We start from the raw sequence: 16036 nt of genomic DNA, 5'->3' as shown, positions 1-16036 counted from the left end.
AGGTCCTCGAAGTCTAACCTGGTTAGCTCTTTAAACCCCCTCCCCTGCCTGCAGGTCCAGAGAAGTGAAGTCACTTGTCCAGGTCACCCAGCTAGCAGTGCCGGGCTGGGCCTTGAGCCCACTCGTCAAAAGAACAGAAGCTGCTGTGTGCAGACATCAGCTCAGTGTTTGGCTGGAAAAGGCCTTTCCGTGTGGCTGAGCCAGGACTCTGTGGCTCTGGTTCAAAGACGCCCCACGAGTTGCCGGGGCTCCGTGCTGAGCAAGTCAAGAGGAGGTGAGAAAGTCAAACAGACCTTCAATGCCACCTCCCATGAGCCCCAAAGTGGGGGTGGGGTGTGGTGGCTCCAAGGAGAAACTATTTATACAGATTTGGGGTTTTGCAGGACGACACTGAAAGACGTGGCTCTCCACCCAGATTCTTGATCTTCATTGGGTGATCCTTTAGCAACCACCCCGCTCCCACCCCACAAAGAAATCACATCCCAGGATGCCTTACCGTCCAAAAGCCCTTGGCCCCGTCCACCATGGCCCCTCTCCTTTGGGAACACACCCATCTTGAAACAAGCCTGTTTCCCTTTTCTCTCTTTCACTTTGCAATCCAGTTTCCTGACCGCACGGTTCATGCTCAGCTGACTCCGCTCCCTTGCCCTCCATCCCTTTGCTACCTCCCAACTAAACACAGCCCGGCCATTCTGCTAAATCTGCAGCCAGGGCCTCACCATCGCAAGGCCTAGCCTGGGTCTGCATGTGTTCGCAGCCCCTGGAGGTCAGTGGGCATTGGGTCCAAACAGGAGAGCTTCACTCTGCCCTTGCTCACTCGCATGTCCTCAAAACAGTTTGCTCTGTTGCCCTCGGTCGAAAGTGTGTGATAGAAAGTGTCTCCCTGAGTGTGGAGACCATCTGGTCCAATGGGTTGAGACTTGGGTTACAGGAAGAATCCTTTTTCAGCTGAGCCAAGCAGTGTGCTCTGTGCTTACACGTACTAACTGAGCGAATCCTCACAGCAACCCTCTGAGGCAAGAAATATTCTTTTCTCCATTTCCGAACGGAGGAAACGGAGGCCTGTGCTCACATCACTGGTAAGTGGTATGGTTGTCAGTTGGGCCGTTCACCACCTAGTTCAGGCTCTGCCTTCTGGGTAATTCCTGGTCCCCTCATGGTTGAGCAGGGCCAGGTGACTGGTCCTGGCCAGTGAACTGTGAGCAGAGGTGATGGGTTCACTTCTGGGCAGAAAATTCCACGGCCGGTGTGAGGGTTTCGAGTCCCCTTTCCTCTGCCAGGGCCCGCAGTGGCTGTTCCATCAGCCCGGGTTCTGGGGAGAGGAGACGTCGTCAGAGCGTCTAGTTGATCTGCAATGGACTCACAGTAGGAGCAAGACACGTGTGTCTGTGTATATCTGGGCCGCTCTGATCTGGTTGTGAATGCAGCACCGTCCTGTCTGTTCTGGCTGACACGCGGCAAAGTCCCAGCGTACAACCAGGCAGGGGAGAAAAGCGTGTGTCACTGCCACATGCACGCACCTAATGGAAGCAGGACTGCTCAGGGGGAACAGGGCCAGGCAAGGTCTCAAGGTGACCCAGCCCCTCTAGGGAAGAGCTTGCAGGAATAATGTCACCCACACTTTGCAGCAATTTACAACTTCCCAGGCATGGCAAGTCATGGTTCCCCTCTGACTACAGGCCCGGTGTCTGGACCCAGGTCTCCCTGGGTCTCAGGGTCCAAGGAAATATCATTGCACCAGGTTGCACCCTGCTTTTCCTGCTGTGTCCATCTCTGTCCACAGAAGGATCAGGTCCCACCCTCTTGAGAAAAGTCACTGGTAGTATCTAGGAAATCCACAGGAACCTCCCACCCCCATCCCAGAACCCCCAACCACAGGCCCATTCTCTCCTTTTCCTCAGTGAAATTTTATGCTTCGGAAACCGCCCTGTCACCAACCTGAATTTTTTCCCCCTTTGCCATGGATGGCAAAGCAAGGCCAGCTGGCCCAGCCTGCTTTCTGTACAGATAGGATAGAAGGCACAAAGCTGGGCCCTCTGCCACTCTAACTAATTAGGAACTCACCGGCACTCCCAGGAGCCTGGGGTGCTCTGCAGGCCTGCCCTCTCTGTCTGCCCTTTTCCATATGTGCACGCACACATGTATGGTGTACACTCACACGCTGGGTTGTCAGAGCCAGTTGCGGAGCCGAATAAAGGCCTACTGTCCTTCTGACTTAATAATCACACCTTTCTGACTCCTAAACAGTACTTTCCAGCCTGATCACCTCCCACCCCACCCACCTTATTCAACAGACTTGATTCTGGCTGCTTATAAAGATGCTTCAGCCTTGAAAAATGGGTTTACTATCACCAAGGGAATGACAAAGAACATGTTTCCACCTCTGCAGGCAGTTCCCAAAGTCGAGTCCAGAAACAGCTCTCAGCAATGGCAGCGCCACTAGAAGAAGGAGTGGCGAGCCTTGCACGGTGACTCGGGCAGGGTGGTGGTTATAGGCGCAGACACGTGCCTATGTCACAGCCCTCGCGCCACTCCTTCTTCTCCGCCTGGACACCAGAGCCTTGGGTGTTCCCTTATTTCCTACATGGACACGTGACTTGCCAGAGCAGACCAGACATTCAAAGTAACAAACTTCCTGTTAATTCGCTATCATCCCCCAGGGTCCTCAGCACACTGCAGAGTAGTTGAAATTCACTGGCAGCCCTGGGGCAGGGACCACTTAAGGAACCTTGGGCTGGCCCCGAAAAGACCACGGTAGGAACCAGGAGGGCCACTCTGGGCCTGATCCTCCGGAGCTGCCACGCAATTCGCTTTTACTGAAGCAACACAAATCAAGAGTGCAGAGCTTTGGGGGAATTTATTGAGAGCAGTTTCCGTGTATCAAAAGAGCACTGAGCTTTTCTCCATCATTGGCAGGTGTCACAGCTGGTGGTCCCTTTATTGCTACTACTTGGTAGGCCAGACTGCAACGACCACAATGGCCACAAGCAGCAATAAAATCACCATTATCATCCCTGAAAAACAAAAGCATAAAAAGACCCGTGTGAATGATTCACACCAGAAGAGCACCACACATCCCGTTAAGAATCTTCCCCTGGATGGCTCAGCTGGTTAGAGCGCAGTGCTTTTAACAACAAGGTTGCCGATTCGACCCCCACATGGGTCACTGTGAGCTGTGCCCTCCACAACTAGATTGAAACAACTACTTGACTTGGAGCTGATGGGTCCTGGAAAAACACACTTAAATGAATAAAAGTTAAAAAACAAATCTTCAGAGAGAGCTGGATGCAGTTCTCCGGTTCATCTTCCCTCAGAGACTTCAGTCTGTGCCCCAGTGTGTGTGGGGGGCTGTCAGCAGCCCCAAGGAACTGTCACTGCTCAACTCTGGCTTTGCAGGCCGGTGGGTGCAGAAAGGAGGGGCTCTGGGGGGCACCGGAGAGTTTTCACCCCATCGTCTCCAGAGCTGTGCCAGCAAAATTATATTAACTTTTGTTCCAAAAGACGCATTAGAGCTGATTGTCCGGCTAGGTCTTACTTTCGGGGAAACATGGTAGTAGCCATGCCCTGTCTCTGGTATATGCCAGGGGCATGCTGGCCTCAGGTGCCCGGCCGAGGTCAGCACTCGTTACATACGGGATGAGTGTGGGCAATGGGGAGCTTACTGAGCGAAGGGGCTGTGTCCTCTTGGCTCTGCTTCATCAGCGTTGCAGAAATGGGCAATCCTAAGTCCAGGTGCATGAGTGAGGGAGGTGGGCCGGGGCTGGCAGGCAGAGCTGGGCATGGGGAGCAGACTGGCGGGGGCGGGGGCGGGCTGATGCTCTCCTTGGTCTTCCCCAGCCCCAAAATTTAGGAAATAAAACCAAAAAATACTAAATACCAAAAATTTATATATGAAGAAAAAGTCCCTCCGTTAGATATTTTTGCAGATGGATGACATAAGAATCTTGTCTCAAGAAGAAAAGACAAAGCCTGTGGATAGTGGAGAAAATGGGTTCTAGAATGAACTTCTTTGTAAGCTCTACAGCCCTTTGCTTTATTGATATCTCATCAACGCGAACAGAAAACAGGGCCAGGCTGCACACAGAAGGGGGCTGAGCGTGCACACCCCTCCTCGCCGGAGTGCTACATGGGGAGGCCCCACCCAGGTCCCCCCAGTCTTGCTGTCAGCACTCAATAAATGTTTGCTTACTGAAGGATCCCTGAGCTACTGAGGCCTCAGGAGGGAAGTGAGGAGTAGATGAGATAAAGTACCTGAAAGTTTTCTGTAAAGTAACAGGTGAGTCAAACCCCAGGATCACATGGTTGTTGGCCACCAGGCTGCCCCCTCAGACTGAGGAGCTGTTTCTGGAAAGGTCAGGGGTCTTATTCTCTTCTGGGAAGCCATCAACACATTACTGATCTCATTAGTTAGATAACTACTGGCCACATCTGGCTATTTAAATTTCAATTAATTAAAAAGAAATAAAGTTAAACATTCGGTGTCTCAGTTGCACTAACCATATTTCAAGTAGTTAAGGGCCACTTGTGGCCAATGGCTACCATATTGGACAGAGACAATAAAGAACATTTCCATCATCACAGAAAGTTCTTTTGGACAGAACTGACAGAATATAGAGTTCTGACTATTTCATTTACTGCTGCACCCCCACCTCTATGACAGGGCCTGGTGTGGAGACTCAATATATATTTGTTGAATAAATGAACCAATGGCTGCTCAATGTCTTTTCAACACTCACTCTGCACTTGGATAGCGTCCCATATCGGGAATTCTGTCTTCCCTTCTTCTTGAGTCACTTTTGTTAAATTATATTTTTCTGGGAGATTGCCCATTTTTTTCTGAGTATTCAGAAGTATTGGCATAAAACTGTTTATGATATTCTCTTATAATTTAAACATTACGAGTATGTTGTATCTACGTCCTTCTTTTCATTTCGAACACTACTGACTTGTGCATTCTTTTGTCTTGACTACCCCTGCCATTAAGTGTGCCTTTTTATTAATCTTTTCCAAGAAGTTTTGACTGCTGATCATCTCTTATTTATTTTCTGTTTTATCAATTTCCTTCTGCACTTGTTTTTTATTAATCTTATTCACAGACCTTCTTTGGATTTACCTTGTTCTTTATCTAACTTCTTGAATTGAACTCACTTGTTTTCCATCTTTTTTCTGAATATTACCCCTCTAAACCTACACATTTTGATATGAAAAAACTGTTGTTAGTTTCTATAGTCTAAAAACTTTTAAATTTCAACAATTTCTTCTTTGGCTCAATAATTATCTAGAAGTGTGTTTTAAAATTCAATTATACTGAAATATATATATATATATATATATACACACACATATATACATACATACATACACATTTATATATTTTTAATTCTGAGATAATAATACATGTACTATATTTTGATGTGAAAATATCTGCGATTTTTATTGGTGACAAAGTCAGAAGTACTATTACTACTACTGTGGTCTGTTGACTACATTCTTAATTGAAGAAAATGCTAAATCTCAATTAGAGGTTACTGAAACTAAGCATGCAATTCATTGGCTTTCTCCTTCAAGTTCACGGACTCCCTGAATTCTATTCATAGGTTCCTCAGGGTTCAATATAGTTTAGGTATAGTGTAACTTTAAAATCCAACCATGTATGCACAGCATGTCCACAGTTTTAAATACTGAGGAATGACTTAAACACATATGGCAAGCTTCCCTGTCACCTCCCTGTGATCCAGCCTTTTGAGAGTACTCCCTTTTGGGGACCTGAGATTTTTTTCTCCTGTCTTCATGTGGACAGAAACCCAAGCCTCTACCTCACGAGTCACCAAACGGTGGCCCATTGGCCAAATCTGGCTTGTGGTCTGTTTTTGTACAGCCTATAAGCTACGAATGGTTTATATATATTTAAAGGGTTGTCAAAAAAGGAAAAGATGACGATGTCACCCTGTCTGCGGCTGCAAAGCCTAACCTATTTATAATACTATCTGCCTTTCACAGGATTGAGCTGGCCCTGCTCTATATCGCCCTTGCTGATAACGGCGCAGCTGTAGCACCAGTTCATTCATTTAGGTTCTGGTTTCCAGTTCTCTCTCCATTTATTTCATCTGGAAATTGCCTTTCTTCCTTGTAAATTCAAATATGCATTAACATTTTAGGGGGTGTTGTAATATTTTATCTAGAATTTCAAGATGGGTGTAGTAAGGTGTGTGTGTGTGTGTGTGTGTGTGTGTTTATGTGAATATTACCTGGGTCCGCCTTCTTGCCAGACCAGAACAAATCTCCTTTTCATTCATTTCTGCCTCCAGAAACATCTTTAAGTTGACCCTAAAAAGCTCCACCTGAGTAGGAATCCCACTACTTCTTGACTGAGGTGAAAGGTTTATATCGCACAATATGAAGAAAAAAATAATGGAAATGGGGGAAGCGGACAGACTGAGGTGGAGGTACAAGGGAGGTACCTTGAATTTTCGAATCAGGGTGATTATGAGAACAGCAGAACAAGTGATGAGAACAAAGAAATCAAGAAAAATAATGGGCTGGGAAGAAGAAACCATACATCCAGTTTTAGTTCATACACACTAAGCTTGCAGTCCAAGGGAAGAGGCCTCGAGGCATTATTAACTACCACCATCTCCTACTCGGGCCACTGCAGTGAACTTACCTGGTGCTCCTTCCACCCAATCCATTTTCCACAATTAGGCCGGAATGGAAATCGGATCAGGTTACTTTCTGGCTGAAAACTCTCCAAATGCTTAAACTGAAATCCAAACTCTTCATGGTGGTCTAGGAGGCCCTGCTTCCCCTGAAGCCACACTCTGTACCTCTGCTCCAGCCATCTTGGCCATGGGTCTCCGGCATGCCATGCTCCTTCCCGCCTGGCCTCCAGACCTTACTGTCGCCATCCTTTCTGCCTGGAGGGCACTGCCCCTTCTCGGCCTACTTAATCCCTCCTCATCCTCCAACACTCAGCACCAGCGTCACTTCCTCAAGGATCTCCTTCTAGACCGCCAACTGAACATTCTCTTGTTGTCCCGCTTTCTCTCTGCAATGACCCTTCTGAAATCATGATTTAGGTCCACAGTTACTATCTGTCTCCACCAGTGTCCCGTGAGCATCTGCGGCAAGGACTGTCCAGTCCACCACCAGCCATCAGAGCGTGGCTCACAAAAGAGGCACAGCACATTCTTTTTTATATAACTGAATAAATACTTTGAATATCAGGAAGGGACCAGGAGAGCCACTAAGAAAGACACAGGAGGAATAGTCAATAGCAAGAGAGAAGTTGAGAAAATACGTCAAGGAGACCAAGAAAAGAGACAATTCAAAAAGTGGTCAATACCAATTTTTACAAGCACTGCAGAAACACCGGGAAGACAGAGAAACAAGGTCTGGGTTTCCAAACCCCTTAATAGTAGTTAGCAGAAGGGTGGGTGGGTCTATTGGAACTCCTAGTAATACAGTGATTCCTCTTTGAGCTACTAGTTATTCTATTACAGAAGCTGTGAATTACACAAATTGTGGCACGACAAGGTGTGACAGGGTACACAATACCTGTGAAAAATGAAAATGCACTTCAGCTATTGACGCCAGAGATAATGTCACTTGATAATATGTGATAAACTGGGTTCTTGCCCCAAGATGAAAAGGGGGACTTTGAGAGCAACGGTAAATAAGACTTACATTTGAAACCCTTTCAGAACAAACAGGGGTCCTTTGGGGTAGGAAATTTTCAACAGGTTTAAGTAAACTGGTGTGCACTGAGGGTCAACTGAGGAAGTCATTTTTAAGATGGCAAGTGACAGTGATAAGCAAAAGCCAACCGTAGCTTTTTGGATTCTTTTGGACAAAGAATAGGTGTTTACACACCTTATCACTGCAATCCTTTCTCTTTAAGAAGTGTGGCTTTCTTGGAATGTGATTACAGCTCTGCACCTTTCTTGAATGGAGGCTCTCTCCTCTGATGGATGTTTCAGAAAGAGTAACCAAGGATCTTCTGAAAGGCGGGAGAGCGAAGCTGAGTGTACATGCAATATTCATGCATGCCCAGTTCTGCAGTGACTGACATGGCTGAATCGCCTTGCTGAATTCTCAGCAATAGATGACTCTTCTCTCTGTTTTATATGTGAGGGAGCTGAGGTTCGGGGAGGCTCAGTCTCTCTTACCTAAGGCCCTACAGCTGGTAGAGGAAGAGCTAGAATTGGAACCCAGGTAGGACTGAACCTTCGGCCATGCTCTTAGCCTTTCTCTGCACCAGGTCCAGGGGATCCTGATTCCCAACAGGGTGGGGTTTATCATGGAGAGAGGCCCAGACTTCTTTGGGCTGCAACACTGGGATAAAGAGTTTCTTTCCTCTTTTTCTCCCCTCTTTTTCTTTCTCCTTCCTTCCTCCCTCCCTCCCTTCCTTCCTATAAATTGTTATGGTGGATAAATGTAAACAAATACAAAAGGAAACAGAAGAGTATAATGAACTGTGATGAAGTCATCACTCAGATCGATTCATGGCCAGTCAGGTTTTATCTACACCCTCCCCTGCTCCCCGACCCCAGTGTATTATTTTGAAGCAAATCCCAGATATATGTCACCTACAAATACTTCAGTAAGTGTCATTAAAAGATAAGGCATCCTTAAAAAAAAACCAAACACCCCACCACCATCACACATAAGTACAGTCACCTCAGATACAGCAGAGCGGTTCCAGCTAGCAGATGCAGGAGACCATCCTGCCGGATGGCCATGACAAGGACTTGACTAGCATTCAGTCACGTGTGAGAGAGAGAACTTCTTTCTTCTGCCTCAGAGCAGAGCTTAAACCTCAGGGGGTCCAGTCATCCATCCCCTGCTAAGGAAATGTTTGACATTTCTGAACGAGGAAAGACAGTTGAACTTCTGGGAACCTGCCAACTTCTCAAACAATGAATGCTCTTTGCCCCCAACCCTAGCACAAAAACACCTGGCGAGGCTCCTGACAACGGGATCGTTTTCTCCGCGCTTCACTCAGCTCCGTGCACTGGTAATGCTGGCACCTGGCAGGGCAGATTTTCCTTGCCAATACCCAAGTGCCCCTTACTGGGGCAGGCATAGGAGGCCAGAGTTACAGGAGTGGAAAAAAATGTCCATTTCCTTTGGTCAGTTTACCAGATGAGTATTACTCAGCCACTTAAACAATATTTATAAGTCCAGCTCATAGCAATTAAAAAAAGATGTAAGAAAACAAACTCCTTTTCAAACTGGGAAAGGATATGAAACACAGTCTCTCAGGAATAGTGTTGTGTTTTCTGAAGATTGTTCATCTGGATTAATGGTCCATATTTTTTTTCCAGTGAAACACTGGAAACCTGCAAATTATGGAGGCTGTGCTGCCAACACCTCTGCCACAGCTGAGAATAGGCAACCGCTCTTGGTCCTCACTCCTGAGGAGAAACAGGAGCAAGAAGTGAAGGAGGAGGAAAGCACGGACCCTGGCTTTTCTTGAGAGAGTGAGAGCAGACCTCTGTGTTGGCCACTTCTCCCCTTTAGCTGTAGGGAAATGTGAGAGAGAAGGATGGTGGCAGAGGAGGGGGTATGGAGGGAAGTAGGGGAATAGGAAGGGCAATTTTATCTGGAAGTCTTTTTACCTGGTTTTGTTTATCACAAGGAAAGCCATACTGATTACCTGATGTTGGCTCTTGTGAACCAAAATATGTATTCTCCGTCTGGCTGGTTCTTCACACTACAAGAGTCAGAGGCAACAAACAACTCTCACATAGCCAATAACCTCTAAAGATCCACAGAGGACATTTATGAAAAGCTCCTGTAGTTGTTTTTCCTTCCAGCTGTGCCCCTCAATAGGTGACATTTGCTTATGTATTAACCAGTTGGTTCTCACTGATCAAACAGACTTTTTGCAGCAGACTCCTGAGTGGAGGTGGGGAATGAGCAGGGAGAAGACAAAACTGGAAGATTTGTTTTTTCAAAAGTTCATGTAAATGTTCCCTTTAATCCCATTACTGGGCAAATAAGCCAAGAAAAGAGTAGACGCTGTGCAGAGAAGGTGAACATATTTACATTTTGATTTTCAGATTGAATGGCTGGAGAATTGCAGTTACCCTTGAGATCACCCCTCGGCCAAGACCGGCTCACTCTGGAGCTGTGTTTGCTTTGCTGGTTGGCCGCAAGGTGTGGGCACTAACCACCTCCCTCCAACCACCTAGAAGCTCAGCTGGGCTGGGGAAAGCTCTGTGGGGGCTTGGGTTTGCCCAGATGCGGGTGGTGGGGTGACATGCATCTAGTGTCCCTGTTGACTCTACTTCACACCGCAGTTCCAGGTTTTAATTCCCCCAGTAGTGCTTTCAGGACAACACTGTGCACGAGTCTTCTCTGCTTTGCCGAGTTTGGTTTTGTTTTGACCTGGCATTCAGTCCATCCCTCCAGGCTTTCCTTTCTCTGTTCGTGGGTAAACCTTTCTCTGCAGCTACACGGGGCTCCCCCCATGTCCTCAGCCAAGCGCACATCCTCTCACCTCCTGTGTGTACACCCTCATCCCTGTCTCACTTTTCCCCAGAGCCAAGGCACTGAACATTCAGCTCAGACCCCACTTCCCCCAGGAAGACTGCTCGGCCTTCCCTGAAGCACGGCTCCCCTGGAGTCAGAGAGGCTTTTACAGCTAGCTTACTGCTCTTAAAACGACTGTCCTCTCTCTTTAAATCCTTACATTATTTATTAAGATTTCTTTCCCTGGGTCACAGGATCTCAGAGGACAGGGATCATACAATACGCTATGGTGGAACGGTCATTAATTTGGGGACTCAGGGAGACCTGACGTCAAACCTGCCACTTTCTAGTTTTGAGACGCTGGGGAGGTTCCTGGACACTGAATTCGGTTCCACCACCTGGAAAACAAGCCTAAAAATACTGACTTCGTAGGCTGGTGGTGAGGGTTCAGTAAGATGAAGTGCACGAAACTTCTAGAACATAACTGGCACTCCATAAATAGTAGCCATGATGACAGTGACGACCACGGCTTGTGTTGCCCAAGAAGGGCGCCGTGTGCCTGGCAGATGCTCCATCAACGGCCTCTGAGAGAGCTGCTCTCTCACTTTCACAACAGAAATAAAATGTCATTCATTCCAAAAGAGAAGGAAGAGGAGCAAAAACAGAGGAACACCTGGGTGGCATTTGGTTTAGAAACACAGAGCCCAATTCTCGCCGAGGCCCAGCGGTGACGACGGGCGTCCAGCAAAGGTTGGAAGTTCACAGTGGAATATCTGGCAGCATCCGTTTCAGTTATTAGCCACAGGAAGGGCAGCTGTACGAGGCGAGATGCTGGCTGAAGTCAAAAGGCAAGCAGAGCACAGCCAAGTGGACACCAGGTGAGGGAAGCTGTGAAAAACCGACATGTGAAAGGCCTTTGAGGAAGGGAAGGTCAGCGCAAGGGCACAGGTTGAGGACGGGGTCGTGGGCGAGAGAAGAGGGTTAAAGCGAACCCACGGGGAACCTGGAAGGTCTGCAGGAAGCCGGCGGGTGCTCTGAGGTCGTGCCCAGCAGCACGACCTGCTCAGCTACGTGGGAGGATGGGCAGAGAGGGACCCCGGCTGGAGCCTGGGCACTTCAGCAACAATGACAATGACAATAATAATAGCAGTGAAACAAGAACAGAAGTAAAAAGAATAAGAGCTGCTGCTATGCCGTGAGATACGTGTGATCAGAACACTTTACAGTGCTTACATTCCATACCATATTATATTACTCTCACCATAAGGCACATGGCTGCTGACTAAACACTGGCCCTGTTCTGAAAAGTACAGGCTTACTGAAGAACCATGGTCTTCTCTAAAGTGACTCCTTGGAGTGGCAGGCCAGGTACCCCAAGTGTATCTGGGCTGGATTTGTGCTGAGATGACATGGGGAGGAGAGAGGCACCTTCCTTACCCTGGCAACCTGGCCCTGTCCTCTGAAGGCCCAGGCCCAACCTGGGGAAAATTCATCTCCTCCGTCCCTGGGCTGATAATCCAATTCCATGCAGAAAAGAGGTAATGCTCTGCGGAAATAGAAAACCTTGAAAAGTATCAACTCTAAAGAGAAGGTAGCCAACTGTGGGAGAAGAGAGTGGTGTAGAGAGAGACATCTGGGGGCCAGAGAGAGGGAGAGCATTACCAGCAGGAAGCAGGAATCAGGAAAGGTGACCTGAGAGGGGTGGGGGTTGGGATGAGGAAAAAAAGGACTTGCCTAGAAACAGGAAATTAAAAGGAATTAAGACTGCAAGAGACGAGGCAGAGGAGCTGGATGGAGGCCTAGTGAAAGGCAGGTTCCTGGGATCCAGACATCAGGTGGCTCTGTCACAGCCGCAGGGCGGCGCGGCCAATGCTCAGTCAATGGAGACCCACCTCTGATGTGACAGCTCATCTCACTAGCCCAGGGCAACTCAGGTTGTAATGAAGAGGTCAAGCTATCCCACTGGGCAGCTGAGCAAGGCACTGTGCCGGGGAAGACTGGCCCGCGAGAGTTCGATTTATCCATACCGGAACTGAACTCAACGCGTGTGTATGGAGTGCCTGCCTTCTGGGGGTCAGGTCCAAAGGTGCAAGGATACACCCTGGCTCTTTAAGGGCCTCCCAGTCTCAAGAGAGGCAGAAAATCAACCCCTCCTGCCTCTCCAAAACATAACAAAAAAGTTCGTCCTTAGAGGCGGGCATGTAAAAACTCAGCCATTACTGCCGCTTCCTGCACAGAAAGTGCTGACGAGTTTCTAGGCCCTGTCCGTGTTCTTAAAGTGTTATTCATTTCCCTTCCCTGAAAGAAGTTCAGCCCAGCAATCACCACAATTCAACAGCAGAGTTCAATTGTAAATAGTTAATCCTTCATATCAGCCATCAAAAGCAGCTTATGATGAGTTGTCAAGCCAATAATTTAATGCCAATTCTCTGGCACATCAATATTTGCTCAGAAATATCCCTTCGTTGTGCTGTGTGTTACCCCTGGGAATGTGAATCTGTCTGGAGTCTGGCAGAAATTCAAGTGTCTTTGAAAAGACGGTCAGGAACTCTGTTATGGATATCTTGTTTTGACAATTCCCTCTTGACTAAGTGTCAAAGGATTTCTGGATGGCTCCAGTCAGGCTATGGATTCACCATTACAAACCCCTTCATTGGTGCTGTCCGGGCTGGGACACATCACCTGGCATCAATTAGGGATGCTGGCCAAGGAGGCAGGAGGGCGCTGTTGCCCAAGTTCTAACTCAGGTACAGCAAGGCAGGGCAGAGAGGTACAGCCATTCGGAGAACGCTGTGTCAATATAGCAAATGCTTATCCCTCGGATTTTTCTTTTTTTTAAAGCAAATCATTTGCCCAAGATGCAAAGTGTTAGGTGGGTGCAAAACTAAGTGCGGTTTTTGCAATGATTTTTAACCTTTTAAACCCGTAATTACTTTTGCACCAACCTAATAGATCTGAAATGAGTCTCCGAGTTCCAAACCTCAAAAAACAAAACAAAACAAAACAAAAACCGTATTATTGGGGCGGGGGGAGGGGGACAGCAGTAGCCATGGCTGTTCAACTTGACCCTGCCTCCATAGACATAGCTGAGGAGTCCAACGTGGATTCCAAGCAAGGCCAACGGGGCTCTCTTCTCCAGGAACTTTGGCTTTTGAACTAAACAGCACTGGGGCTCAGCCACAGTAACTGTGACACTCTAGAGGGGTGGTCCACAAACTCGGGCCGGAAGGTCCCAGGACTTGCTTTTGTTCCGACTCTTCCTGAGACGTGGCTGGCCTAATTATCCCTTACATTCTTGCAAGTCACCCCACATCATTCAAATAAATTACATGTTCTTTAACCTAAATGAGCCAGAGTCATTTCCTCTTACTTGTAACCAAGATCTTTCAGTAAAGACACCATCAGCAAAAGTAAGTATTTGCCTCTAATTATTGGGAAAAATATAACAGTAACATGAGAACAATTTCGTGTTACTGGTTTAGTGTTGAAAGTGCAGTTCAAAGGAGTTGTGCCCCTGAGTATAGTTTTGTGCTGCATCCAGTACCTAACTGTGAACGGGCCGAAGTCCCAATTGAAATAGCTGTCACCAATAAGAGGCCTTCTCAGATACCAAACTCTTCTCTTTCCCGGTCACATATCCTACTATTTTACAAGTATTCTTTGATTAATGCAGTAGAGGTCCTGAAGCGTCAAAGTGAACAGGAAATGTGCTGAAGTTCTGGCGCAAGACGTATTCGGCGCAAAGATCAGGGCAGGAGAGTCCCCCTCTGTAAACAGAGCTAACAAGCACGCCTTGGATGGGGTGAACTATTGCTTAGACCGTCCCCCTGGGGGATCCCTCCTCCCTCAGGGATCCTCCTCCCCGGCACGTAGGGGCCCGTCAGGTGTCTGGGTTAAGCAGGTCCCAGGTGAACGCACATTGTTCCTGCCGCCACAGTGCTTTTCATAAGCTCCCTATCTGCCACTATTACTGGTGCCTGGCCCTGTATGTACATCACACACTGAGCTGCTCAACAAATGTTTACTTAACAAATGAAACAGAAGGCCCTCACTCCTGAGGTGGTTAGGAAAGCAAAAACAATATGGATAACCTCTGGATTCACACCTCTACTGGCTTTGGATTCGTTTAACAAATATTGCTCGAACATGTGCAGGGTCCCAGGCACTGTTCTAGACACTGGGGATTTAGCACTGAACAAAACAGACAAGAATCCCTCCCCTCAACCTCACTGAGTTGCTATTCATGTGTATGCGCGTGCGCGCGCGCGTGTGTGGAGGGGTGCAGTGGGTGAAGACAAACACCAAAATAAGAAAGTTGTGCAGTGTGCTAGAAGGTCGTCAGTACCAAAAAGAAAAATACAGCATTATCTCTTCCTGTTGTGAATGGCAGGTGGTACCTCAGAGGTACGCATCCCCTTTCCCTCGGGTTCTAGGAGCATAAAGGGGGAAGGAACGCTAATACTTTCCAGAAATTAGCATCGCACAGTGGGATTTGGAAACATATTGCGGGTAAGATTAGGGTGCCTTCCTACATGGCATCAGGAAACTGCCATCCCTGAATGTTAATAACATGTAAGCTTAGAAATAACACATTACGAAAGTCTGTTGGAATGAAGGGTGATGTAATGACAACTGGAAACAGAAAGGGGACTTATTATGGAGTGTAGAAAAGGAGAGTTGGAGAGGAAGAACTTGTCAATGGGTTTCCAGCACTTTCCAGGGCAGGGATGCCCTGGCCAGCAAACTCTGTACCTGCTTGGTCCGTGAGGACATGGGACATGAAGAAGCGGCACACAGCAGCTATTCCTGTTTTGACAGTTCTATTCTCAAATGAAAAGTGTGCCTCTTAAACTGATGGCTGTTGCCTGTATTGGGGGCTGTTTCACTTTATAATAACTTTGGCTGAGAGTCACCAAGGGCTGGCCACCAGCTGGTTGAGGAAATCGAACGGAAGCCAGGTTGTGGTGGTAGAAGTAGGATGAAATAGGAGACGCCAGATGTCACCAAAAGTTTGCAAGAATCCTGGTAAATGCATTTCAATTAAAGTGGGGATTGCTAGCACCATTTCTGGTACTTTGGGTGGAGGGCCACTCGTCATCTTGGAGGCCACATCTGCCCCCACCTAATCTCAGCATTCCTTTGGCCTCCAAGGTGACACGGACCATATATAACCAAGAGCCACAGTGGGGAGGGCTGAAGAAAGATGGCTGTTAAGAGCTATGGGAGAAAAGAAAAATAAGGGCTGGAGAGAGCAGCCAGACGTGGTCCTTTCACTTTAAGAGCAGAGTCTTTTCCCAAATAACCAGAACATATGTCATGATCACTCAGTTTGGCTGTGAAGCCTATCCTCATCGTTGAAGCAGAAAAATTAGCTCTACTGTGTTCAAAAGGTCACCCCTGCTTTCAAGTGGTCACCATTGAGCGATCATTAAGCTCTCTGTCCCACTAACTTCCAGCACCATGCGTGTCACTTCGCAACTGTGTGGCAAAATGACGGAGGACAAGAACATACGCAGGTATGCACGCATACAAGCTTTCCCTCTTTGGGAGGCTGTCTAGCATA

General features: G+C 47.5%; 1 protein-coding gene across 1 annotated transcript in view; it reads right to left on the bottom strand.

Moving 5' to 3' along the window:
* Window positions 1–2833: 2833 nt before the first annotated feature.
* STX8 (syntaxin 8) overlaps window positions 2834–16036 on the bottom strand; it is a 236317-nt gene continuing 223114 nt past the window's right edge. Inside the window, exon 8 of the mRNA XM_033091721.1 lies at window positions 2834–3014. Within this exon, the coding sequence (XP_032947612.1) occupies window positions 2947–3014 (68 nt within the window). The 3' untranslated portion in view covers window positions 2834–2946. The remainder of the gene's footprint in view (window positions 3015–16036) is intronic.

The sequence above is a fragment of the Rhinolophus ferrumequinum genome, chromosome 21 (genome assembly GCF_004115265.2).
Source record: "Rhinolophus ferrumequinum isolate MPI-CBG mRhiFer1 chromosome 21, mRhiFer1_v1.p, whole genome shotgun sequence".
NCBI lineage: Eukaryota > Metazoa > Chordata > Mammalia > Chiroptera > Rhinolophidae > Rhinolophus > Rhinolophus ferrumequinum.
This window is presented reverse-complemented; position numbering and strand designations above follow the sequence as displayed.